The sequence below is a fragment of the Myotis brandtii genome, unplaced genomic scaffold (genome assembly GCF_000412655.1).
Source record: "Myotis brandtii unplaced genomic scaffold, ASM41265v1 scaffold920, whole genome shotgun sequence".
NCBI lineage: Eukaryota > Metazoa > Chordata > Mammalia > Chiroptera > Vespertilionidae > Myotis > Myotis brandtii.
The window spans coordinates 394,416-420,557 of record NW_005371792.1 but is presented as its reverse complement, the minus strand read 5'-3'; the positions used below and the strand labels follow the sequence as shown (position 1 = coordinate 420,557).

Sequence of the window (26,142 nt, the reverse complement as noted above, 5' to 3'; positions counted from 1 at the left end):
ATGAAGCAAAGTGGAAGAATTGAGGTATATTTTGGACACAGTTTCGACAGTACCTGTGATAGAGTATCTGGGTTTTAAGGAAAGATGAAAGGCGAGTCCGAAGATTTTGGCTTGAGCACCTAGATAAATTGTGATGCAGTGTTATGAGGTGGGAAATACTGGGAAAAAAACTAATTTCCTAGGCATGGAGATTGAGAGCCATGAGGGTCAGAGCACAAGCCTGGGTTGTGGGCTCTATCTCTAGTAGGGAGTGTGCAGGAGGCAGCTGATCAATGTTTCTATCTCTCTCTTCCTCCTTCCAAGAAAAAAACATCCAAAAATAAAAAACGTTAAAAAAATTGAAGCTGTCAGGTCAGCACTTGGATACATGAGTCTGGAGGTCACTTGAGAGGGAAGGCTGGAAATAGAAATTTGGAAATCATCAGGCTGTTAATGCTGTCTAAAGCCATGGAACTAGATATAATTAAGGAGATAGTGAAGTAAAATAAAAAGGGGCCTAGAACAGAGCCCTGGGACATTCTAGCACTTACAAGTTGGGAGAAGGAGGATAAGACAGCAAAGGAGACAAGGAATTAGGGAGGTCTGAGGGAAACTCAAGACTGAGTTAAGATAGAAGCTGAGGAAAAGGAGGGTTTGCATAGTGGATTACATACATCACCTCATTTCATTCTCAAAACAACCCATTTGAAAAAAGCAAGGTAAGCCCTGGCTCTTAACTACTGTTAGGGCTTTAGCCTGTGACTTGGGCTCTGAAGGAATTCACAACTGAGAGAAGAGATAGATTCACAGAGTTTATTTTACTTTCCGGAAGGGAAAGGGCCTGTGCATACTAATCAATATAAAGGCAAAGAAATAAACAGTGGCCTGCTCTTTTAATGGCTGCTGTTGCCAGGTGACGGGGAAGGGAGGAGGATTTTGGGGCTGGAGCTGAGCAGATATCTGGGGTTTGTCTTTGAAAAGTTTGTTTTTAGTCCAAGCAGATGTCCTAGAGAGGGGTCTTTAGCAGGATCTTCACAAGCCTGTAAAACATTCTTAGAGCGAAAGTTACAAAGAGTTCAAAAGGGGACCAGCTTGGGTTTGAAAAGGAGGGAATAGAGTCCTTCTACTAACTAAAAATTTCTGGCCCCAATTTCTGTGGAGTCATTAAAACCAAAGGGAGGAGGGGTATGCAAGAATGTAGCCTTGAAAGTAGCTTACCTTGTCTTGCAGTTTGAACAGAGGGGCTGTTTGGATCAGAGGAGTGAGCAATCTTGTAGTTTATTTACCAGGTGCTTTTTCATATATTGTGGAAGGCTACAGGAAAGAAAAGAAAAAGCCTACCTTTTCCCTCCTAACACTGTGCATGATTCCCAAAGAAGAAAAGTGAATCCATTGTTGCCAAGAGGTGATTATAGTGTTTATTGGATTTTGCTCAGAGCCAATAATAGTATAGATAACAGCCAGATTGGAGGAGGTTGAACAGAAAACAGGAGGTGAGGACAAGGAAACAGAACCTGTATGTAACTTGTTGGAGAACGTACATTGTACAAAGGAGCTAAGAAATGAGGTGAGAGTTCAGTGGGAATGTGGCTTCAGGGAAATTTGTTTTTTAGGTGGGAGGACCCAGAGCCTGTTGTATGCTTATGGTATGAACCAGGAGTAAAGGTGGGGTGTGATGTAAGGGAGAGGAAAGGGATCATGGAAGATGTAGCATCTTTTTTTTTTTAATATTGATTGTATCCCATTTTGTTTTAAAAATATTTTTATTGATTTCAGTGAGAAGGGAGAAGAAGAGAGAGACAGAAACAACAGTGATGAGAGAGAATCATTGATCAACCACCTCCTGCCTGCCCCCTACTGGGGATCGAGCCTGCAATGCAGGCATGTGCCCTGACCGGGAATTGAACCATTATCTCCTGGGTCATAGGTCGACGCTCAACCACTGAGCCAACTGGGCACATGTGGCATCTTTGAAAAGGCAACTGGAGTTGGGATCCAGGGCAAAGTGGAGAGACCAGGGAACTTCCAATTAAACGGAACCAGAAGCCTTAAAGAAGTGTCAAAGTTGCTTAAAAGGCCCTTTGATTGCAAGGAACAGCATCCCATTCCAAACTAGCTAAGTAGGAATGGGCATATTTGAAGATATGCAATAGGCAAGCTCTGGACAGCCAAGGATAGAAAATAAAGTGCAGCTGGCCTTGCTGAAAACCTAACCAGATCCCTAAGCAGAGAATCGTCCTTGACTATTGGTGTGAGCCATGGCCATTTTCCTCCTTTTCTCTGTGTAGGTTCTCTTCCTTTGCTTCTCTGCTTACTCATGCCTTTTCTCTTTGCTGTAACCTCTGCTTTTACATGGCATTTGGTTGCCATGGTGCTGAGTAGCTCCAGCCCTTTGTGACCTTTCAGTTCAAGTGCCCATCATCATGTAGTTGACCCTCAGGGTGCCAGCATGGGTCAAAGTCCCTTCCATCCTTGGTCCTGTTTGCTCTGACGAGTGGGAGGATATGGGAATCACATTGTATGGGCCTAAGGCTGTCCCTTACAGACCCTTTGATTTGGAGAGCGATGACTGGCATGTTTACTACAAGTAGGAACTTTTCATGCAAAATTGGATCACAGATAATATGTTAGAATCCTTCATAAGTAGGTTAAATAAGCAGCAGCCCAACCTAAGACATGTTAAGGGTACACTTGTTATTGCACAGCTGATACTGAGGAGTACATGCATTAAGCAGATGCACTTGGGACTTGCCTACTGAGTACAGATGTGTGCTGGCCTGGGCCAGTACATACACAGTCACTTGGGTGGACATGTGAAGCTCAGAGTAAAAACACAAACCTCGCTAATCTAATGACATGGCTTTCAGAGGTGCAAATCGAACCTGATGTGTTTTCCTTGGTAGATCACTTCCTTCTTTCCCCTGGATGCTTTTAGAACCTTTTCTTTTTCATTAATTTTTGATAGTTTTAATACAGTGTGCCTTGGAGAGCCCGGCCAGCATGGCTCAGTGGTTGAGCATCGATCTATGAACCAGAAGGTCATGGTTTGATTCCCGGTCAGGGCACATGCTTGTTGTGGGCTCAATCTCAGTGTTGGACGTGCAGGAGGCAGCCAATCAATGATTCCCTCTTATCATTGATGTTCTATCTCTCCCTCTCCCTCCCTCTCTGAAATCAATAAAAATATATTTTGAAAAACACACAAAAGAAAACAATGTGCCTTGGCGAGGGCCTCTTTGGATTCAGGTAACTAGGGTTTCTGTTTGCTTCTTGGATTTGAGGATCTAGTCCTTTCCATAGTTTTGGGAAATTCTCATCCACTGTTTGTTTGAAGAGGCTCTCTCTTCTCCCTCTCTTCTGGTATGCCTGTTATTCGAAAATTGTGTTTTCTGGTGAAGTCAGATCCCATAGAGCTCTTCCCTTTTTTTTTTTTAACCCTCAGGTCTCTCTCTCCTTCCCTCTGTGCCATTTATAGATTCCTGTCTTCGATGTCACTAATTCTTTCCTCCATCTGGTCAGCTGTTTTCTATGCTCACTACTTCACTCTTAATCTCCTTGTGGTTGTCTCTTCTTATGACCACTGTTTGTCAAATATACTTGTTTTTTTTGTCTGTGCTTTTGTTTATTATTTGCAGTGAGTCAGGACAAAGCCTGTTTAATCTCTGAAAAGCTAAATTCTTGGGTCAGTTTAAAGTTTTTAGATGTCTGTAGACTTGTTTTATTACCCGGTGAGATATGTTTGGACATAACTATCAACAAGATTATGTTCTAAATATAAGTTGTCATGTTTGAATAGTTATTATGCTTTCTGACCTTAGAGGACAGAAAAATCTTCTTTGTTCTTTGTCCTGTAAATCGTCCAATTTCAGATGAATTAGGTCTCTGAACTGTGACCTGCATTTTTAGAATTTGTTATTATTGGCATTTGCTCCTAAGAACAGTGTGGGAAAAACTGAGATGTAGGGACAAGATAGTTATTCTTTTCTTTCTTAAAAAAGAATTTATCTGGTAATGTAGACCATGTTTATGTAAGGTGTGTTTGCCTCACATAAATGAGAAACATTTGTTAGTAGTGGGTGGGGAGAAATAGCAAGTTTTACTTAAATATCTTTTTAAGCAATGAAGATATTTTCTTTTAAAAAATATTTTTATTGATTTCAGAGAGGAAGGGAGGGGGGAGAGAGATAGAAACATCAATGAGAGAGAATCCTTGATCAGCTGCCTCCTGCATGCCCCCTACTGGGGATCAAGCCTGCAACCCATGCATGTGATCTTGACCAGAATTGAACCTAGGACCCTTCAGTCTGCAGGCTTATGCTCTATCCACTGAATCAAACCGGCCAGGGAAGGATAGTCTCTTGTAGTGTTTTTTTTTGTTTGTTTGTTTTTTTTAAATATATTTTATTGATTTTTTACAGAGAGGAAGGGAGAGAGATAGAGAGTTAGAAACATCGATGAGCCCTAACCGGTTTGGCTCAATGGATAGAGTGTCAGCCTGCGGACTGAAAGGTCCCAGGTTCGATTCCGGTCAAGGGCATGTACCTTGGTTGCGGGCACATCCCCATTTTTTTTAAATATATTTTATTGATTTTTTACAGAGAGGAAGGGAGAGAGATAGAGAGTTAGAAACATCGATGAGAGAGAAACATCGATCAGCTGCCTCCTGCACATCTCCTACTGGGGATGTGCCCGCAACCAAGGTACATGCCCTTGACCGGAATCGAACCTGGGACCTTTCAGTCCGCAGGCTGACGCTCTATCCACTGAGCCAAACCGGTTTTGGCATCTTGTAGTGTTTTAAAATTATTTAATTTAAAACTTAAATATTTAACTTATACTATATCAGCAATTTTAAGATAAACATACATTTCCAATGAACAGAAAATCTGGAAATAAAAGTATAAAGAAGCAGAGAAATCACTATAACCTCATCACTAAGAAGTATAAAATGATATACAATAATATTTTTATATCATAACATTATATTTATATTACAGGAAATAAGATATGTGGAGCGAAGTTACGCATCAAAACCTACTTTGAATGTAAGTATAAATTTAAATTGTGCTTTAAAACGAAAGAATTTAAAGGAAATGTAGTTAATAAAAAATGCATATTTTTATAATTTGTGTATATGGGAGAGTCAGCTTGGGATGATGCAATGATTTGAAATAGCTAATTATTGAAACACTAACTTCCAACTTACCATAAAAATTTTTGATCTAGTGCATAATTTCTGCTTCTTCCTTTTTGTCTACTGTAAAACCACCTTCTCTTAAAAACCAACTGGGCAGTCCTTTACTCTCGGGGACCCTCATTATGTTGTATGTGACACATTGCAGAGGCCACTTGAACGACAGTAGAAGAAGGGACTGAACCAGGCTGGTGTTAGACAGGAAGGAGCGTCCCCTGATCACCGAGTGCTTTGTGAGGGAGTCCTCTCTGTTCATGAGGGTCCCTAACATGAATAGCCTCCTACCAAAATCTGGGGAATAATTCTTATTTATTAACTTGAAATGGGAATGTGGAAGGCAAGTGTAAGGAGAGAATTGTTACAATAGTGTTTTATAATTATTTAAGAGCTCTTGTCTACTTTTTCTTAAATTTCATATTAATATTATCTTAGTAATCATTTAAGAAACTGTGGCTCTGCCTTTGTCCCAGTTGTGGTGTGGCCCTATCTAGTCTAGCATACAGGTATTGATTCCTAGCCCAGAGTTCCCTTCAGCAAGGAAGCCCATTGGTTAGGGTTATCATACAGTTAACAAGGATAAAGTTATCATTTCTTAAAGTTTGACTGAGGAGTAGAATTGAAATTTAAGCTTCTGGTTTTAAACCTCCTGTGGAGAACTGAGAAGGATCAATGCCTATTTTAAAGTAGGTTTGTTTTAAATTTTCGAATATATCTTAAATCATTAAGTACCAGCATTAAATGGATTAGTTTTACTTCTGTTCAAATATTGAGATTATTGCCAGCTGGTGTAGCTCAGCAGTTGAGTGTCAACCCAGGAACCAAGAGGTCACCGATTCAATTCCTGGTCAGGGCATGTGCCAGGGTTGTGGGCTCGATCCCCAGTTTGGGAAGTGCAGGAGGCAGCCGATCAATGATGTTCCTCTCTTATCGATGATTCCCTCTCTCTAAAAATTAATAAAAAACATTATTTAAAAATATTGATAGTATTTTAATCTTTGATGATTAACTCAGAAAACTCTGTTTCTTGGATAATAATGTCTATGAATTATGTTTACTAGTATTTAATAAAAGATGATTTGGGTAAGATATTTAAATACAATAATTATTATCATCTCCTGTCTTACCAGGAAGTGGTCATAGCAAGTGCTACAAGAACACCCATTGGATCCTTTCTAAGCAGCCTTTCCTCCCTGCCAGCCACTAAGCTGGGCTCCATTGCCATTCAGGGAGCCATTGAAAAGGCAGGTGAGTGGTTGCTTTGCTCTTTGTGTTAAGGGGCAGTGATTCACTGGAACAAATATTTTGGACATATGTAACACTTAGAAATGACTTAACGGCTATATTTCTGAATTCCCTCGTAGAGAAGTTTTTGTACTATAGAGTTAGGAATGAAACTCAAAAACTGACAAGAAAAAGAAACCATCCCTGCTATATAATGTCATGTACCTTATTAGGTAACCACTAATTATTACATTGAATAAAATATGGAAATGCATTTTTGTTTTTGAAAAAGGAATACCAAAAGAAGAAGTGAAAGAAGCATACATGGGTAACGTTATACAAGGAGGTGAAGGACAAGCCCCCACACGGCAAGCAGTACTGGGTGCAGGTACTGGGAATACATTTTGGCTTTCATACTTCAAATGTTTGACATGGCAAAACGGAGGTCATTTCAGCTTAAATAAAAAGTTAAGTGCACTTATAGTCTTGTATTGTCAGAAGTAATATTGCATACTTTATTAATTTTAGTTCTACAATTGTGTTTGAAGAGCATCTTTGTTTTTTCAAAATTATGACTTGTCTGTATTGGTTTTAGGCTTACCTATTTCCACTCCATGCACCACTATAAACAAAGTTTGTGCCTCAGGAATGAAAGCCATCATGATGGCCTCTCAGAATCTTATGTGCGGACATCAGGTAAGAAGGACCTTCTTTTCTATGTTATAGTTAAAATAATACACAATGCTAAAAGACACCAAAAATCTAAGCACATCCATGCTTTAGAAGTGCTCCTAGTATAGCTGCTGTGTTGTTTCAGACACTCAGGAATGTCTAATGTGCTAATTCCCTTTGAAATAGAGGTCAAAATGATACCGAAGTGTCTTGTGTTAAAAAGTAGTTTTCAGCCAAGATATTTTTGTCTTCAGAGTCTTTCTCTGAGATTCTTGGTAATTTCAAACATCATAAATTTTATATTTACCAGAGTAAGGGATTTCATCATACATGAGAAGAAGGTGCTGACCCTGGGAATCAAGTAGTTCATTGACCCAAGAATTGATGACTGATTTATAGTTCCTGTGTGCCCAGGTTCAGTTGTTAAATTGTACAGGTTTTCTATTGGCCTTGCTGGTTTAGATCTCTTTACCTGGGAGAGATAGCAGTATATGCTGTGGTGTGGGGTGACTAGACCTAAACCCATAGAAATAAGACTTCATTAGATCTAGCCCTTCTTTTTTCAGTTGAGGGAAGTGAGGTTGACACAAAGTTAGAGGGTTGGAAATAGAAAATAGATGTCTCTATCCCTGCTTGGTGCATTCCAGCTGATTAGGGCATAACACACCAGGATAAAAATCAATTGAGATGTTTGCAAATTGTTTCTTACATATACAAGAACCACAATTCTGTTTACTCTTGATGATATCCCTCCTTTGCTTTGTTTCCAATTGTAAGGCAAGCCAAAGAGAAAAAATATAGTGATATCTGAGCTCTGTATCAGAGACTTTATAAGTTCTATATGCATATGCTAAAACCTGACGGTATAGAAAAGTATAAAATGAAAAATAAGTTTTTTTTTTGTTCTTGCCCCTCTCTGACTGACTTGTTTACCACTTGTGTATTCTGACACTTAAGAGCAGAGAACTTTGGGCAAGTTGTTTAAACTCTGTGCCCCACTTAATGTCTTGGAGATTCTTTCTATATCAGCACATAAGATAGTATTCTATTGAACTGAACTATAATTTATTTTATGGGTCCTTATTGAATGAACACTTAGGCAGTCTCCAGTTCTTCACTATTTTACTTCATTTATTTAATGTTTTTTATTGATTTTAGAGAGAGAGGAAAGGAGAGGGAGAGAGAGAAACATCAATGTGAGAGAAACATCGATTGGTTGCCTCCTGTATGCACCCGAGTGGGGATCAAACTGGCAATGTGGGTATGTGCTCTGACCAGAAATCAAACCCACAACCTTTTGGTGTATAGGACTAAGCTCCAACCAACTGCGCCACACCAACCAGTGTAGTTCTTCACTATTTTAAGTAAAGCAGTGAGTATCCCTATACATATACCTTTGTGACTTATACATACTTGAATCACCTCCACTGAGGCAGTACAGTGTAGTGGTTAAAAACAAAATCTAGAGCCGGATTAATTCCAAATTCTACTTCTGTCTCACATTAGCTGAGCACTTACTATGTGACATTCACCAGAGATTGGTCAATAAAACATTAAAAAATCGTCATGTGCAAGTCTGTTGGAAAAATTCCTAAGAGGAAAATTTTTGAATCAGAAGATGTTAAAATTTTGATATTTTCAAATGCTTTTCATAGAAGTTGAACCAGTTATAGTTTCCAAAGGTTGTGAGAGTTTGTTTGCCTACATATAAGTTAACACTAACATTGCATATTACCAAACCCTTGTGAAACCAGTGGATGAAAAATGGTCATGAGATTGTTTAGATGTTACAAAACTTAAAATGAAAAAGAGTTTTATCTCAGTTGAGTTATTGTGGTTCTGTACCAAATGCTATTTGCACTACATTAAGATGCTTTCAGTTTATTTAACTAATTTGTGCATGTATAAAATGATCTGATTTATAGGAATATTAGGAATTGCCTTATTTTGAACAATTATCTATGATTTTGGAAAATAATCAAGTTTATTTTATTTTTCAATTATAGTTGACATTCAATTTTATTTTATAGTTATTTCAGGTACATGTAATATTATTTTATAGTTATTTCAGGTGCATGTATAATGGTTAGACATTGTCTGATTTACTTCACTTAGCATAATACCCTCTAGATCTATCCATGTTGCAAATGGTAAGATTTCTTTTTTATGGCCTAGTAATATTTCATGGTATATGTGCACTACATCTTTATGATGAATTTTATTTTATATTGAAGAATGATTAATCCTTCATTTTCTGTCTCTTACTGCCATCATCCCTAGAAAAGAAAATCTCCTATTTCAAAATAGGTGAAGAATTTAGTTCTTTGGTGTATAACTTGTTTCTCCTTATTCCTGATTAAAGGCTGTGAGAAAATAATGTTTGCTTTAATTAGCCCTTTAATGTAAATTGTTGATTTGTAATAACAGGTTAATTAATATTTATTAAACGTCTATATATGCCAGGCATGAAAATAGATATGACAGGTTTTTTTGGACTCAGAGGAGCTTAGTTTAGTGAGAAGATTCCACGTATAACTATAGCTACAATACATTGTAATAGTACTAATAAAAGCTATACACAATAAATGGAAAACACAAAACAAGGAAGGGAAACTGTCCTAAGAAAGGCTAGAAATACATGGTCAGGCAAAGCATTAAGTGCCATTTTGATTAGTTTTAAAGGAAATGTACGTGTTTTTACATGCTTGTGGATGGTTCAGAGTGCAGAGGTGTTTGGGAATTATCCTGGTGCCTTTGAAGACCTTTCAACAGTTCTGTGTGACCTGAAGTGCAGGTCTGGGCATGAGACTGGAGAGGGAAAGAGTCAGATTGTACACGGCCTTGGTAATGTGCCATGCTGGAGTCCCTTAAAGGAGTAGGATGATCAGACATACATTCTAGCCAAAATACTCAGGTGTGTGTAGAGGACATCTGGGTGAGAGGAAAATCATGTCAGATTATCAAGCAGATCCTCTGTTGATGAGGAGCATCTCAATTGAGGAAATAATAGGATTAGTTCTGCAAACAGATTATTTCCAGTCTTTTAGAAGACATTAAATTTTTAGCAGTTTAAAATGAAGGGTGGGAAGGTAGGAATTTCAGAAGATGGTCTTATATGAAAGATTCCTGGCATTTTTTTTAAAGATTTTTAGTGAGGAAGTGAGAGAAAGAGGGGTGGGGGGAGAGAGACAAATATTGATGTGAGAGATAAACATCGATCAGCTGCTTCCTGCATGCCCCCTACCCTGGATAGAGCCTGCAACCCTGGGCATGTACTCTAAGTGGGAACTGAACCAGCAACTTCTGGTGCACGGGGTAACACCTAACCAACCGAGCCACACTGGCCAGGGCTCTGGCATTCTTCACATCTGACTCCTTTTTAAAAAAATTTTCTTTTTCCAATTACAGTTTACATTCAATATGATTTTGTATTATTTTTAGATGTACAGCATAGTGGTTAGATAATCACATACTTTACAAAGTGTTTCCCAGATATTCCCAGTACCCACCTGGCACCATACATAGTTATCACAGTATTAGTGACTATATTTCCTATGCTGTACTTCACATCCCCATGAGTATTTTATAACTTCCAATCTGTACTTCTCAATCGCTTCACCCTTTTTTACCCAGTCACCCAAGCCCCCTCCCCTCTGGTAACCATCAATCTGTTTTCTGTATCTATGAATCTATTTCTCTTTTGTTGTTTTATATTGTTCTTTAGATTCTACATATAAGTGAAATCATATGGTATTTGACTTTGACTTATTTCACTTAGCATAAATCTCTCTAGGTTCACCCATGCTGTCACAAATGGTAAGATTTCTTTCTTTTTAATGGCCAAGTAATATTCCATTGTACATCCACTTGTTTATTGATGTGCACTTGGGCTGCTTCCATATCTTGACTATTGTAAAATAGTGCTGCAGTGAACATGGCGGGTGGTGGTGGTGGTGCATACATTCTTTCAAATTAGTGTTTTGGGTTTCTTCAGATATGTTCCCAGAAGTGGAATCACTGGGTCATAAGGCAGTTCCATTTTTAATTTTTTTTGAGATTCCTCCATGTTTTTCACAGTATGGAGGATCCTCAGTGGCTGTGCAAATCTGCATTTCCCACCAACCGTGAATGCGGGTTTACCAACTATGGTCATTGTGGACTTATTGATGATAGCCATTCTGTCATCAGAATTACTACATGTAAAGTGATCTCATGTCTGAGGAGATATATCAGAAAAAATATTGCTATGAGAAATGTCTGAGGCTTTACTGCCTATGTTTTCTTCTAGGGTTTTATGGTTTTAAATCTTACATTTAAGTCTTTACCCATTTTGAGTTTATTTTTGTGTATGGTGTAAGAAGGTGGTCTTTCATTTTTTTTTCTTTTTGCTTCTATCTGTCCAATTTTCCCAATACCGTTTATTGAATGGACTGCCCTTGGCTCATTTTTCAATACCAGATGACCATATAGGCATGAGTTTTTTTCTAGGGTCTCTATTCTGTTCCATTCAGTTTTTGGCCTGTTTTTATGCTAGTACTATGCTGTTTTGATTACTTTGACCTTGTAGTATAGTTTAATGTCAGGTAGCATGATGCCTCCAACTTTGTTCTTTCCTAACATTGCTGTGGCTGTTTGGGTCTTTTGTGGGTCCATACACATTTTTGGACTATTTCTTTTATTTGTGTGAAATATGCCATTGGTATTTTTATAGGAATTGCATTCATTTGTTAGACTGTTCTGGGTAGTATGGAAATTTTTGTTTTTGTTTTGCTGTTATCCAAATGTCTTTTCTTAAAATATATTTTTATTGATTTCAGAGAGGAAGGGAGAGGGAAAGATAGAAACATAAATGATGAGAGAGAATCATTGATTGGCTGCCTCCTGCATGCCTCACTGAGCCACACCGTGGCTGGGCCAAATGTGTTCATTGATTTTATAGCATTCTGGGCATTTCCCATCCATGAAGTAGGAATTGGGGCTCTGCACTAGGCATGTCTTCTTGTGTTTCCTCTCATCTTCTGGAGAGGGATGGAGATCCATCGTGAGAGGCATGTTGCAGAGAGGTTGAAATCGCCAGAAATTAGTATGGACATTTGAATGATGTTAATTTTTCCTATCCCTAAACATGGTATAATGCTCCCATTTACTTGTACCTTCTTCAATTTCTTTCTTCAGTGTCTTATCATTTTCCCAAGAAAGATGGTGCCTATGGACGAGGGACTCAATACAGGGATCCTGGTCATTGTCCCTTTAGCTCTACCCTCGGAGTCACACTACTCATTTTCTCCAAACATGAGTCTAGTTCACTTCGAGCTGTCCTTCCTCCACTGGAGCCCAGAAGGTGTGGCTGAGAAAAATATTTTGTGCCCTGGCCCTTTAACAGGGCACCTGGGTTTCTAGCTGACTCCTGTCTCTCCCTGTTGACAGAATCCCTGTCTCTCCCTGTTGACAGAATCCCTGTTGATTTTCACAGCCAGATGTTATGTGGGCTCTGCTTCTTGATTCTTGATTCTCGGTGGTAGAGCATGGCATGGGCTTGAGACCCCATGTTCCTCAGGGGAGACTTTTACAACTGAGATATATCCTCGAGGATTCTCAGCTGCCTCATGTGAGAATGGGGTCAGGCCTTTCTCCCATTATCGGTGTGGCTTCTGTAAATCCTTCGTTACAAGACTTCTGTTCAGCTAGTCTTCAGTTGGTTATTCAGGCAGATCGTTCTATATTTTAGTTGCAATTGCAGTTTAGTTCTGGAAGATGAGTGTAACTTCCACCTACTCTGTTGCCATCAGATCCCGACTCTAACCTTAATTATCATTACACATTGTAGACCATTTCCTTTCATCAGGGTTAAGAGGGTACTTCTTTTTTTTTTCTTTTAAATATATTTTGATTTTTTACAGAGAGGAAGAGAGAGGGATAGAGAGAAACATTGATCAGCTGCCTCTTGCACACCTCCTATTGGGGATGTGCCCGCAACCAAGGTACATGCCCTTGGCCGGAATCGAACCTGGGACTTTTCAGTCCGCAGGCTGACGCTCTATCCACTGAGCCAAACCGTGGATATTTTAGGGCTAGAGGGTACTTCTTGTATTCACTGTAAAAAATGTTTAATAAAGTCCATGTAAATTACTTGTTTATTGTAGTTGTGTAAAGGGTATAATGGATTTGTACTTATGTATATTGACATTGGTTTTTTTTGTGTATGTGTGCTGCTCATCAGGATGTCATGGTCGCAGGTGGGATGGAGAGCATGTCCAATGTTCCCTACGTGATGAACAGAGGAGCAACTCCATATGGTGGGGTAAAGCTTGAAGATTTGATTGTAAAAGATGGGCTAACTGATGTCTACAACAAAATTCATATGGTAATTATTGCTTTAAAAATTATATATATATTTTATTTCAGAGAGGAAGGAAGGGAGAGATAGAAACATCAGTGATGAGAGAGAATCATTGATTGGCTGCCTCCTGCACGCCCCCTACTGGGAATTGAACCATGACACTCAACCACTGAGCCACGATAGCTGGGCTTAAATTATATGTATTTAGAAATTGAATTGAAGGATGGGCTCTATAAATGTCTATTTTAGCCATTCATTTGAAGAAAATATTTTTCTATGCTCACTGCATCAGCTTGGCTCAACTATTGAGTAAATTGCTGTACACCAGAGTAGGGCATTTTCTGATTTCTCATAATGGATTCTGTAACTATTTAATTATTTGCCTTCAAAATAGCAACAGCTGAGCTAATTCAAGTATTTGAAGATGAGACATGAGTGAAAAGTTACCTAGTACAGAAGAGTATATTTTAAGAAACTAACTGCTTTTTTATGTTATGCAAAGATAATGTATATTTTATAAGGTATGCAACATTAATTAGTTTTCTTTAAAAATTCCAACTTTTATCAGGGTAACTGTGCTGAGAATACTGCAAAAAAGATGAATATTTCACGAGATGAACAGGATACTTATGCTATTAACTCCTACACGGGATAGAGAGAAACATTGATCAGCTGCCTCTTGCACACCTCCTATTGGGGATGTGCCCGCAACCAAGGTACATGCCCTTGGCCGGAATCGAACCTGGGACTTTTCAGTCCGCAGGCTGACGCTCTATCCACTGAGCCAAACCGTGGATATTTTAGGGCTAGAGGGTACTTCTTGTATTCACTGTAAAAAATGTTTAATAAAGTCCATGTAAATTACTTGTTTATTGTAGTTGTGTAAAGGGTATAATGGATTTGTACTTATGTATATTGACATTGGTTTTTTTTGTGTATGTGTGCTGCTCATCAGGATGTCATGGTCGCAGGTGGGATGGAGAGCATGTCCAATGTTCCCTACGTGATGAACAGAGGAGCAACTCCATATGGTGGGGTAAAGCTTGAAGATTTGATTGTAAAAGATGGGCTAACTGATGTCTACAACAAAATTCATATGGTAATTATTGCTTTAAAAATTATATATATATTTTATTTCAGAGAGGAAGGAAGGGAGAGATAGAAACATCAGTGATGAGAGAGAATCATTGATTGGCTGCCTCCTGCACGCCCCCTACTGGGAATTGAACCATGACACTCAACCACTGAGCCACGATAGCTGGGCTTAAATTATATGTATTTAGAAATTGAATTGAAGGATGGGCTCTATAAATGTCTATTTTAGCCATTCATTTGAAGAAAATATTTTTCTATGCTCACTGCATCAGCTTGGCTCAACTATTGAGTAAATTGCTGTACACCAGAGTAGGGCATTTTCTGATTTCTCATAATGGATTCTGTAACTATTTAATTATTTGCCTTCAAAATAGCAACAGCTGAGCTAATTCAAGTATTTGAAGATGAGACATGAGTGAAAAGTTACCTAGTACAGAAGAGTATATTTTAAGAAACTAACTGCTTTTTTATGTTATGCAAAGATAATGTATATTTTATAAGGTATGCAACATTAATTAGTTTTCTTTAAAAATTCCAACTTTTATCAGGGTAACTGTGCTGAGAATACTGCAAAAAAGATGAATATTTCACGAGATGAACAGGATACTTATGCTATTAACTCCTACACCAGAAGTAAAGCAGCATGGGAAGCTGGGAAGTTTGGAAATGAAGTTATTCCTGTCACAATTACAGTAAAAGGTAGAGCGATAATGTTCCAAATACATTTTAATTTTTAGTAGACTTCACATGTTGCAAAATTTTTTATGTTTAAGTCTTAGTCCTTTTTTTATTTTGTTAATCCTCGCCTGAGGATATTTTTTCCATTGATTTTAGAGAGGTTGTAAGGGAGGGGGAAAAACAGAGAGAGAGAAACATTGATATGAGAGACACACATTGATTGGTTGCCTCCCACATGAGCCCAACCAGATTGAGCCTGCAACCAAGGTATGTGCTCTTAACCAGAATGGAAGCGCCATCCTTCAGTCTGTGGGCTGACATGGGCCGACGCTCTATTACTGAGCCAAAGTGGCTAGGACTAAATTTAGTACATTTTAATCTTTTTCATTTAAATGAGGACACTGACCTTTCTGCTTAATTACGGGAAATGTTGCCATTTCAGACAGTTCAACCCAATTTAATATAAGATTTCATTAAAATTGGCTCAGGCTTCCTAATTTTCTATCTTTATTCATAGCTCAAACAGAGCTCCTGACCAACTCCAGAATAAATCCACAGTAAAGGTTCATTTCCCTGGCTTAGGTTACATTTCCATTCCAGGAATGATTAACGTGCCCAGCATGATGGACTATAAGGGCTTATCCAGCCTAGGGCAGACAACTACCCCTGGGGTCAGGAGAATGGGATCTGTGATTACAGAAGGAGGTGGGGAGACAAGAGAACCGGTGTGGCTGAATAGAAGATTTAAAGTGCTTTAAGCTATGTAATAACTTGTAAGACACTAACAGATTACAGATGGTAGGTTGTACAACAGAATTTATTCGGATGGTTTAAGGTATGCTGGCATACAAAGAAAGGCACAGACTACCAGGCACCGAATTGTTGTCTTGACTGGTGATAACTTAAACGATGTTTGTTTTAGGTAAACCAGATGTAGTGGTAAAAGAAGATGAAGAATATAAACGTGTTGATTTTAGCAAAGTTCCAAAGCTGAAGACAGTTTTCCAGAAAGAAAACGGTTAGTATTAAGAAATGAAGGATAAGAAAAAATGGGAGTATTAATACTGTATCTAGTCTTGGAATTGCCTAAGGATTTAAAAAAAGTAATTCTAGAAAACATCTAGGAACTATTTAACATTTTCAATACATCAGGCTCAAGTGAAATTAAGAAAACAAATATTTATCCAAAGTATATTTAAAATTGCTTAACAGTGAATGCCTTTAATAGATAAATCCTAGGAAAGAGATTAGTAAACCAGCATTTGCCCAGTGCCATCATGCATGTGTTTCAGAGCTAGCTCTGAATAAACTGTTATAAAAAATTAACACAAAAAAGCATTCTTACATTAATTTATAGTTATGTATATGTTTCCAAAGGGCAGGAGCTATCTCCATCTGTATTTGTAATTTTCCATGCATCTAGCAACATAGGCAGTACTAGGTAGGAACTTGTTTAATTGAACCAAATGGATTCAGTGTGAAGGAATGTTTTGACTTCATGCTCATTGATGCCTTCAGGCACAGTCACAGCTGCCAACGCCAGCACACTGAATGATGGAGCAGCCGCTGTGATTCTGATGACTGCAGATGCAGCCAAGAGACTCAATGTCAAACCACTGGCAAGAATAGCAGGTAGAGAATGTTCTGAACTTGTTTATTCCTAAACCTCTGCAAGCCGTTCCTGAAACTGAGTCTCCTTGTCAGTAATACATAATATTGAAGCCATCTGTAGCTACATAGGTTGTGCTTTGTGACAGGATATAACTAGTACATATTTTAACAGGGATAGAAGCTCCTTTAATATTATTATAATTTTCTTTATATAATAGTAAGCTTTAAAAATATTTTCCTCTCCTAGAAAATGAGTGGGAAAATACAGGGTGCATGTTTTATTTTACCCAGGCATGTAGGGAACAGTAGCCAGATAAAATCCCATATACATAAAAAGAACATGGGATGAAGAGTCTAGAAATATGAAGTCTAGATGTTCTTCCATTTATTATTTCTGGGCTTGGCATACCCTCAGATTACTTAAGCCTATCTTCAGCTGTAAAATCTGCCTTGCCTTCTTCATAAGGAGTTAAACAGAAATTTTGTTACTTTATAAAAACCTTGTGACTGAATTTATTCTTAGTTTAGATCATGGTTTCTTAACCTCAGCACTATTGATATTTTACAATAAATAATTCTTTCTTTTTTGGGTTTGTTCTGTGCATTGTAGGATGTTTAGCAGATTTTTGGCCTCTACTACTAGTTACTATAGTAAGTGGCATTGTACCCATTAGGACAACTAAAAATATCTCTAGTTAACACCAATGTCCCTGGAGGCAAATTTCCCCTAACCCCCCACTTGTGAAAATCAATGACTTATAAAGTGTAGAATGAAACAAATACATTTACATTTATTTCAGGGGATAGGAAATTTGCATTTTTGCATATTATACAGGGTGTCCCAAAAAATGTATACACACTTTAAAAGCTGATAGATCGATTTTGAAAATGAAATGTATTTTAATAAACACTACCTTTATAATTATTCTAAGTATGTGTATACATTTTTTTGGGGACACCCTATATATAACAGTTGTTAGACCTTTGAGTGCATATAAAAAAGATTTTAAAAGCTTTTTATTTTTTTATGAAGCATTTGCTGACGCTGCTGTAGAACCTATTGATTTTCCAATTGCACCTGCATATGCTGTACCTAAGGTAAGAACATACTCCATTCTGCGAAACTGAACAAAATAAACTGATAAATAAAATAGAACCAGAGCCATTCAGAGGGAAGGAGGGAGCGGGGGTTGGAAGAGAGTAACCAAAGAACATATATGCATACATGCATTACCCACGGACACAGACAACAGGGTAGTAAAAGCTTGGGGTGGGGAGGGATCCAGGTGAAGGGAGGCAAAAAGGAGGTCATCTGTAATACTCTCAACAATAAAGATTTAAAAACCCATAGCGATACCAAATGACCCAAGAATTCCAGTCCTATGTATATACCCAAGAGAATTAAAAAAAAAAAAAAAAAAAAAAAGGCAAGGGTGCCTGAGGCAGGCTAGATGCTGAGGGCTAGAGAAGTGGTTCACACCTGGGTGCCATGTTTTGTCTAGTGCTGCTGGAAAAGAGGAAGCTGCTTGAACTCCACAGCTTAGAAAGTTACCTGAGCCCAATGGAGGAAGAGAGAATAGTTTCTTGTTAATTTTACTGTTGCTCACAACATAAAAACTTCTAAAGAAAAAGGGCACTAGCAATATTTTATAAAGATAATCATTACCATCACAACACTTTCCTGCCTATGAGGAACTACCAAAACAAGAGATATTTAAATTTAAAAAGACTTCAAACAAGTAAAATAATTTAAATAAATAATTCACAGTAAAGTAACAATAGCTCTGAATATCTGTGCTCCAAATGATTCCACAGCAACTTTTATAAGCAGAAACTATAAGGGATGCAGTAAAAACATTAACCATACCAACAGTAGACATTAATATACCTTTCATTTGACAGACCAAACTTCTCCAAGATAGAAATTGAGATAGTGCAAATAAAATCTTTTGATTGCAGTGCAGTAAGTTGAGAAATTAAAATCAGAAAATAAAAGGTCTATTCTTCCTGGAAACTAACAAACTACATATTTAGATATCTCTTGCATCAAAGGGAAGTACAAACTGAATTTCTGGTTAAGATGGCGGACTAGGTAAATACTGTGCGCACCTTATCCTATGACCACGTCAAAATCACAACTAAATTACAAAACCACCATCACTGAGAACCACCTGCAGCCTAAGTGAACATAACTCCTGTAACTGGATATAGTTAGGAAGAAGCCACGTCAAGACTGTTGGAGGAGTGGAGACACGGAGTGGGCAGGTCCTATACCCATGGTGTGGCAATTAAGAGTTGGGAGGGATAGCTCAGCTGTGGCGGTCCCCTCTGAGTAATAAAGGGTCCCAGCCCATAGCTCCAGTGCCAGGAAGGAGAGGTCCTCATAACATCTGGCTGTGACCATCAGTGGGAATTGTGGCTAAGTGAGAAAGAAGGCTGCCATAGTCCCATGCGTTCCCCTTAAAGGCCCGTGCGTGGACTTGCTTGCCGACACTCACTCCCTCTGGGCTCCAGTAAAGGGAGACAGATGGGGAAGAACTAAATTGACTAGCTTCAGGGGTAGGGCTCTGCATGAAAGTATTGGCAGGCAGGCAGGCAGGCAAGCAGGCACTAAACTGAACTCTCCATTAACCTGGTTAACACTGTTTGCCCTTTCCCCTCCTCCTCCCAACTCATGCAGCTAGTCTGAATCTCTTCCAGCAGTTTTTCCGTCTAAGTGCCTTAACTTGGCTTGTGCTGTGGACTTTCCTAAAAAATGACAAAGGTTCACAATACTGAAACAAGCATCATGTGGCTTCAATGTTCCCTGTAACTCTTGTTTAAATAGCCCCAAGCCTGGCACAGGCAACGATTGGTGTCAACTTGACATTGTAACGTCCATCAGGTGGCCACAAACCTGGCATAAACAGTGGCCAGAGTTGGCTATAATTAAGCAGCCACAGCACAAGTGGCAGCTGGCCTCAGCTCAGTGTTGTGTCCACCAAAAGTCCCATGCCTGGCAAAGGTGGCAGCCAGCCTTAGTTTGCAGGATAGCCTCTCCCAAGTACCTTCAAGCCCCGCAGAAGTGGCATTCAACCAGAGGTCACTTTGTAGCTCCTACCAGGCAGCACCAAGCCAGGAACAAAGGATGGCTGACCTTGACATCACCAAAGCCCCTCCAAGGGCCTCTAGAACCAACATACCTGGTGGCCAGCTTCAGAGGATGCGAGAGCATCACCCAACCAGCTCCACAAATGACACACCAAAGGGCGGACTTGGCTGGCACCAAAGCCTGATTACAGTGACTCCTGCTCTGTGGGATCTGATCCTGCAAAAGAGCTTGTCTGCTGTGATCATGGCAAGCCCTCATGAGGGTCAACTCCACCTACTGACAAGCCAATAGCAAATGAGGCTCAACTACAGTAGGAGGGCACATACAGCTCACACAAAGGACACCCATAGAGCTACCAGCTTAGGAGACTGGGCCCCACCTGGGGCTACTCTGAAGACCAGGAGATGTACTAGTTCTACCTAATACACAGAGATATACAGCCCAAATGAGGAGACAAAAGGAACATCCCAAATGAAAGAACAGATTAATCCTCCAGAGCAGTGGTTCTCAACCTTCTGGCCCTTTAAATACAGTTCCTCATGTTGTGACCCAACCATAAAATTATTTTCGTTGCTACTTCATAACTGTAATGTTGCTACTGTTACGAATCGTAATGTAAATATCTGATATGCAGGATGGTCTTAGGCGACCCCTGTGAAAGGGTCGTTTGACCACCAAAGGGGTCGCGAACCACAGGTTGAGAACCGCTGCTCCAGAGAAAGAACTAATGAAATGGTGACAAGCAATGTACCAGGTACAGAATTCAAAACACTGGTTATAAGGATGCTCAATTAGCTTAGGGGAAAATTAGATGAAGTCAGTGAGAACTTCAAACAGAAAGCATAAAAGTGAACCAGTTAGAAATGAAGAACCCCAATGACATAACGCACAGAACATCCAGACAGAAAACTGATAAGGAAATAGTTGCCTTAAATGACACATTACAGAAGGATGTAATTAATATTTTAAAGATAAGTCACCCCAAAACAGTAGAATATAAATTCTTCTGAAGTGCACATGGAACATTTTATAGAATAGACCACATGTTAGGCTACAAAACAAGTGTCAATACATTTAAGATTGAAATGTGAAGCATAATATTTCACAATGGTATGAAACTAGAAATCAGTTATAATAAAACTAAAAGCACAGACATGTGGAGGCTAAATAACATGCTACTAAACAATGAATGAGTGAACAATGGATCAAGGAAGAAATCAAGATACTGTGAGACAAAATGATCCAAAATCAATGGGACACAACCAAAGCAGTTCTGAAAGGGAAATTAACAGCAATAGAGGCTTGCCTCAAGAAGCAAGAAAATAAAAGCCCTGGTTCATGTGGTTCAGTTGGTTTAGAGCAGCGGTCGGCAAACTGCGGCTCGGCAAACCACAGCTCGCGAGGCACATGCGGCTCTTTGGTCCCTTGAGTGTGGCTCTTCCACAAAATAGCGGCTCTTCCACAAAATACCGACTTTTGCGCATGGGCCACAAAGTTTCAATCGCACTGTACATGTGTGTGCCCGCATGTGGTATTTTGTGGAAGAGCCACACTGAAGGGACCAAAGAGCCGCATGTGGCTCGCGAGCCACGGTTTGCCAACCACGGGTTTAGAGCATCTGAATGGTGGTGGGTTTGATTCTCAGGGCACATACCCAGGTTGCAGGTTCAATCCCCAGTTGGGGCATGTACAGAAGGCAACCAAACGATGTTTCTTATATCAGTGTTTCTCCTGCTTTCTCTCTGAAATCAATAAAAAGCATATGTTTGGGTGAGGATTTTAAAAAAATCAAACAAACAATTTAACATTATAACCAAAGGAACTAGAAAAAGTACAACAAACAAAGCCCAAAGTGAGTAGAAAGAAGACATTGAAATAGTCTAGAAAAATGATACAAAAGATCAATGAAACCAAGGGCCAGTTCTTTAAAAAGGTAACTGAAAAATAAAATGAAATATATGGGAAATAAAACCAAAATTGCAGAATTTCAAGAAAACAAGTTTTGATTGTTAATTACTTGAACATAATATGTAAAATTTTTTTAGGTTCTTAAAGCTGCAGGAGTGAAAAAAGATGATATTGCAATGTGGGAAGTAAATGAAGCCTTTAGTCTGGTTGTACTAGCAAACATTAAGATGCTGGAGATTGACCCTCAAAAAGTAAATATCAATGGAGGAGCTGTTTCTCTGGGACATCCAATTGGGTAGGTAAAATCATAAAGAAAAATCTCTAAGTAGGTTAATAAGTGCCGTTGTGTTTCTATTTAAAAGTGTTTCATGATAACTCCTATTACTCTGTGTTAAATAGATTTCTTTCCTACCCTTCATAAGGCAAACACCATTTGTGATAGGACTGAACATTGAACACAGATCTGTAACATTTGTTGCTTGAAAATTAATATTTTATTTAGAAGATTTAAGATTACAGTCTATGCTTGGGCCTTTAGAAAACCGTAACCATTATTAAATCGAGTCTCCCAAGTTTAAGAGAAGTAACAAAATTCAGCTATGATTAATGGTAATAAACTTTTAAAGAATTTAGAAAAGAACTTTTGGATACTTACTCATTCTATTACTTCATTAAAGAATCAAAATGCTTTCTTACTCCTAGGATGTCTGGAGCCAGGATTGTTACTCATTTGGTTCATGCCTTGAAGCAGGGAGAATATGGTCTTGCCAGTATCTGCAATGGAGGAGGTGGGGCTTCTGCCATACTGATCCAGAAACTGTAAGACGACCTGTCACCAGTGTGGCTGACTTCCTTGGATCAGCTTATACTCCAAAGAATGTTTCCTTTTTTATTATTTTCTATTTTAACTTTTTCTAAATAAGATGAAAAGATCAAATCCCAAAACATTTTGAAATTATAAATAAATTTTTTCTTCTGCTTTAAATTTTTGTTAATCTTCAGAAGTTTCCTATTTTTGTTATAAAGCTATATTTGAAATGCCAGTGTGCAAACTTAGTGGCTTACCAGTAGGTAGGGCAGTGATGGCGAACCAATGACACGCATGTCAGAGGTGACACGCGAACTCATTTTTTTGGTTGATTTTTCTTTGTTAACATGGCATTTAAATACATAAAATAAATATCAAAAATATAAGTCTTTGTTTTACTATGGTTGCAAATATCAAAAAATTTCTATATGTGACACGGCACCAGAGTTAAGTTAGGGTTTTTCAAAATGCTGACACACCGAGCTCAAAAGGTTCGCCATCACTGAGGTAGGGGCTTAGTAAACAAAAATAATTCTTCAAACATCTAGGTAGAAAAATGTGTAGCCTGTTCTTATTTCCATTATAGTAAATGCCAGAAGACAAGGAACAAACATCTGCATAATATTTTTAACAGAGACCTAGCTGGTTTGTTTGGCTCAGTGGATAGAGGGTCCGCCTGCAGACAGAAGGGTCCCAGGTTTGATTCCAGTCAAGGACGCATACCTCGGTTGCAGGCTTGATCCCTAGCTCTGGTTGGAGTTGGTGTGGGAGGCAACCAATCGATGTGTCTCTCTCACATCCATGTTTCTCTCTGTTTCTCCCCCTCCCTTCCACTCTCTCTAAAAATCAATGGAAAATATCCTTGGGTAAGGATTAACAACAACATATACATATTAATGGAATCTATAATAATAAAAGCGTAATATGCTAATTAGACTGGATGTCCTTCCGGGCGACCTTCTGGATGAAGCTGGGGCTGTGAGGGAAGCCCAGGTCCTAGGTACCTGTCGGCGGCCAGAGGGAAGCCCGGGTCCCGGGTGCCTGCTGGTGACTGGAGGTAAGCCTGGGTCCTGATGCCAGAGGGAAGCCAGTGCCGGCAGCCAGGGGAAGGAAGGCCTACTCTTGCACAAATTTTGTGCATTGGGCCTCTAGTAAAGTAATAAAAGCCACTAGAAGGTGTCTGGGCACACAGTAGTTTAGAAATATAGCACTGTGATGTTTCCTCAAAGAATGATGAAAAAAAAATAATCAAAATTAAGAAATTAGGAATGTGAAACTTTAAAAGTTTTTAAATGATTAAGGACTGGTTGGGGATGAAGGTTAGTTAGTGGTAAAATAGGAATAGACATTTTACAGTTGGCTCAACAATGAGGGGTTAGGGGGCTGATTTCCTGTGCAGTCAAAAACCTGCATATATTGCCAGACCGGTTTGGCTCAGTGGATAGAGCGTCGGCCTGTGGACTGAAGGGTCCCGGGTTCGATTCCGGTCAAGGGCATGTACCTTGGTTGCGGGCACATCCCCAGTAGGAGGTGTGCAGGAGGCGGCTGGTCAGGAGACGGCTGGTCGATGTTTCTCTCTCATTGATGTTTCTAACTCTCTATCCCTCTCCCTTCCTCTCTGTAAAAAATCAATAAAATATATTTAAAAAAAAACAAAAAACAAACAAACAAAAAAAAAAACCTGCATATAGCCTGACTGGTGTGGCTCAGTGGTTGAGTGCCAAACTATGAACCACGAGGTCATGGTTCGATTTCCAGTCAGGTTATATCCCCAGGTTGTGGGTTCGATCTCCAGTAAAGGTGTTTGTGCAGGAGGCAGGTGATCAATGATTCCTTCTCATTATTGATGTTTCTATCTCTCCCTCTTCCTTCCTCTCTGAAATCAACAAAAATATATTTTAAGAAAATCTGCGTATAACTTGATTCCCCAAGAACTAAGTTATCTTTCAGTATCTGCGGGGGATTGGTTCCAGGACCCCCTGTGGCTACAAAAAAACAAAGATGTTCAAGTGCCTTACATAAAATGGCATAGACCAATGCATACAGTTGGCCTTTCATATCCACAGACTCCCAGTACAGGTATTTATTGAAAAATATCTGTGTATAAGTGAACCAACACAACTCAAACTCATGTTGTTCAAGGTCAACTGTATATGCTAAATAAGGGCAAATGCCCATATAAATAAAAACGAGTTCGACATTTTAAATTACTATAGAAGGTAAGAGTTGAAAAGGCCAATTATCTATACCAGTGGTCGGCAAACTCATTAGTCAACAGAGCCAAACATCAACAGTACTTCTTCAAAATAGACTCATCCAGGCCGAAAACCAACTTCTGCGCATGGGCCACGAAGTTTCAATTGCACTGTATGTGCGCCCCCACGTGGTATTTTGTGGAAGAGCCACACTCAAGGGGCCAAATAACTGCATGTGGCTCGCGAGCCGGTTTGCTGACCACGGATAAAAGCCTATGTGGTTGCCACGCCCTCATGCCGTGATGCCTTCACGCTGTAACAATCTGTCATCAAGAGGCTGCGTGCGCGCGCAGGTGGGCAGGGACTTGACGCAGCGTGCGCAGCGTGGAGGCAGATCCCACGTCTCCGTGTGGAGCTGGGTCCCAGCAGCTCTGTGTGGCGGGACTCCCGGCTCCGGCCTACCTCTTTGGGACAATCCATTGAGGAGCCCCAGATGGGTGGGTGGGGCCTACCTCTTTGGGGAGCTCAATGGCAGGGCTCCCGCACTGTGAGAGGGCACAGGCCAGGCTGGGGAACCCCCCCCCCCACCCGAGTGCATGATTTTTGTGCACCGGGCCTCTAGTAAAATATAAAGAGAAGTAACTTCTAAATTTATTAAAAAGAAGAAAGTGTTAAAATAGGACAAACACTATTCTGTATAAAGAAAAGATTATTCAAAGTAAAATTGTACAGAATCCAATGACAAGTAGAAGGGCACAAAAATAATTTTTTTATGGAGGATGACAGGAAAATTTAGCCCACAATTAGGAGTTGACTGTGATCCTCCCTTGAGAACAGGGATGTCAGCAGATGCCACCTCTGCCTTCGGACTTATGCCCACTACAAATCAGTATTTCCTAGAAGGAGCTTGCACACATGTGTGGCAATCAACTTTCATAGGTGATCAGGCCCTTGGATCACCCGGCTTTGATAGCCAACAAGGTTTGCACTCATGGGTCCAACAAAAACTAAAGCAAAGCAGCAGGTATTAATGGGTGCATAAGCCCCACTGCCCACTGCCATCTGCCCAGAAGGGCCCTAATATATTCTTTCCCAGCTGCTACCTGATGTTAGTTTCTAATCAGCCTGCATCTAGGTATTCACTGCAATCCTCCCTTTTAGGACACTGGTTTTTGGCACATCTTCAACTATTGGGAGCAACTAAAAACAAAGAAGGCCACAAGGACAGTTGCAACAGTTTAAGAGGCAATAAGGAGCTCTGGCCAGGCTGATTGTGTCCTACACAGATCATTCTGTTAAGACTGGGAGAGGTGGCTGTTTCACCTAGTGCACAGAAACCAACACAGAAAG

The 26,142-nt window shown here is 39.5% G+C and overlaps 1 protein-coding gene across 1 annotated transcript; it reads left to right on the top strand.

Moving 5' to 3' along the window:
- ACAT1 (acetyl-CoA acetyltransferase 1) lies at positions 1-22,779 on the top strand. Its single transcript, XM_005885666.2, has 13 exons — positions 1-24; positions 1,433-1,546; positions 4,977-5,024; positions 6,301-6,418; positions 6,687-6,782; positions 6,990-7,090; positions 13,287-13,430; positions 15,050-15,200; positions 16,102-16,197; positions 16,698-16,811; positions 17,824-17,888; positions 21,927-22,084; positions 22,492-22,779. The coding sequence occupies exons 1-13, from the start codon at positions 1-3 to the stop codon at positions 22,610-22,612; spliced, it is 1,350 nt and encodes a 449-aa protein (XP_005885728.2). The 3' UTR covers positions 22,613-22,779.
- Positions 22,780-26,142: the final 3,363 nt, after the last annotated feature.

Coding starts and splice junctions, on each gene's coding strand:
- ACAT1 (XM_005885666.2), top strand. CDS start 1: ATGAAGCAAAGTGGAAGAATTGAG. Junction 6,783..6,989: donor GCAAGCAGTACTGGGTGCAG/GTACTGGGAATA, acceptor TATTGGTTTTAG/GCTTACCTATTTCCACTCCA. Junction 16,198..16,697: donor AGTTTTCCAGAAAGAAAACG/GTTAGTATTAAG, acceptor TGATGCCTTCAG/GCACAGTCACAGCTGCCAAC.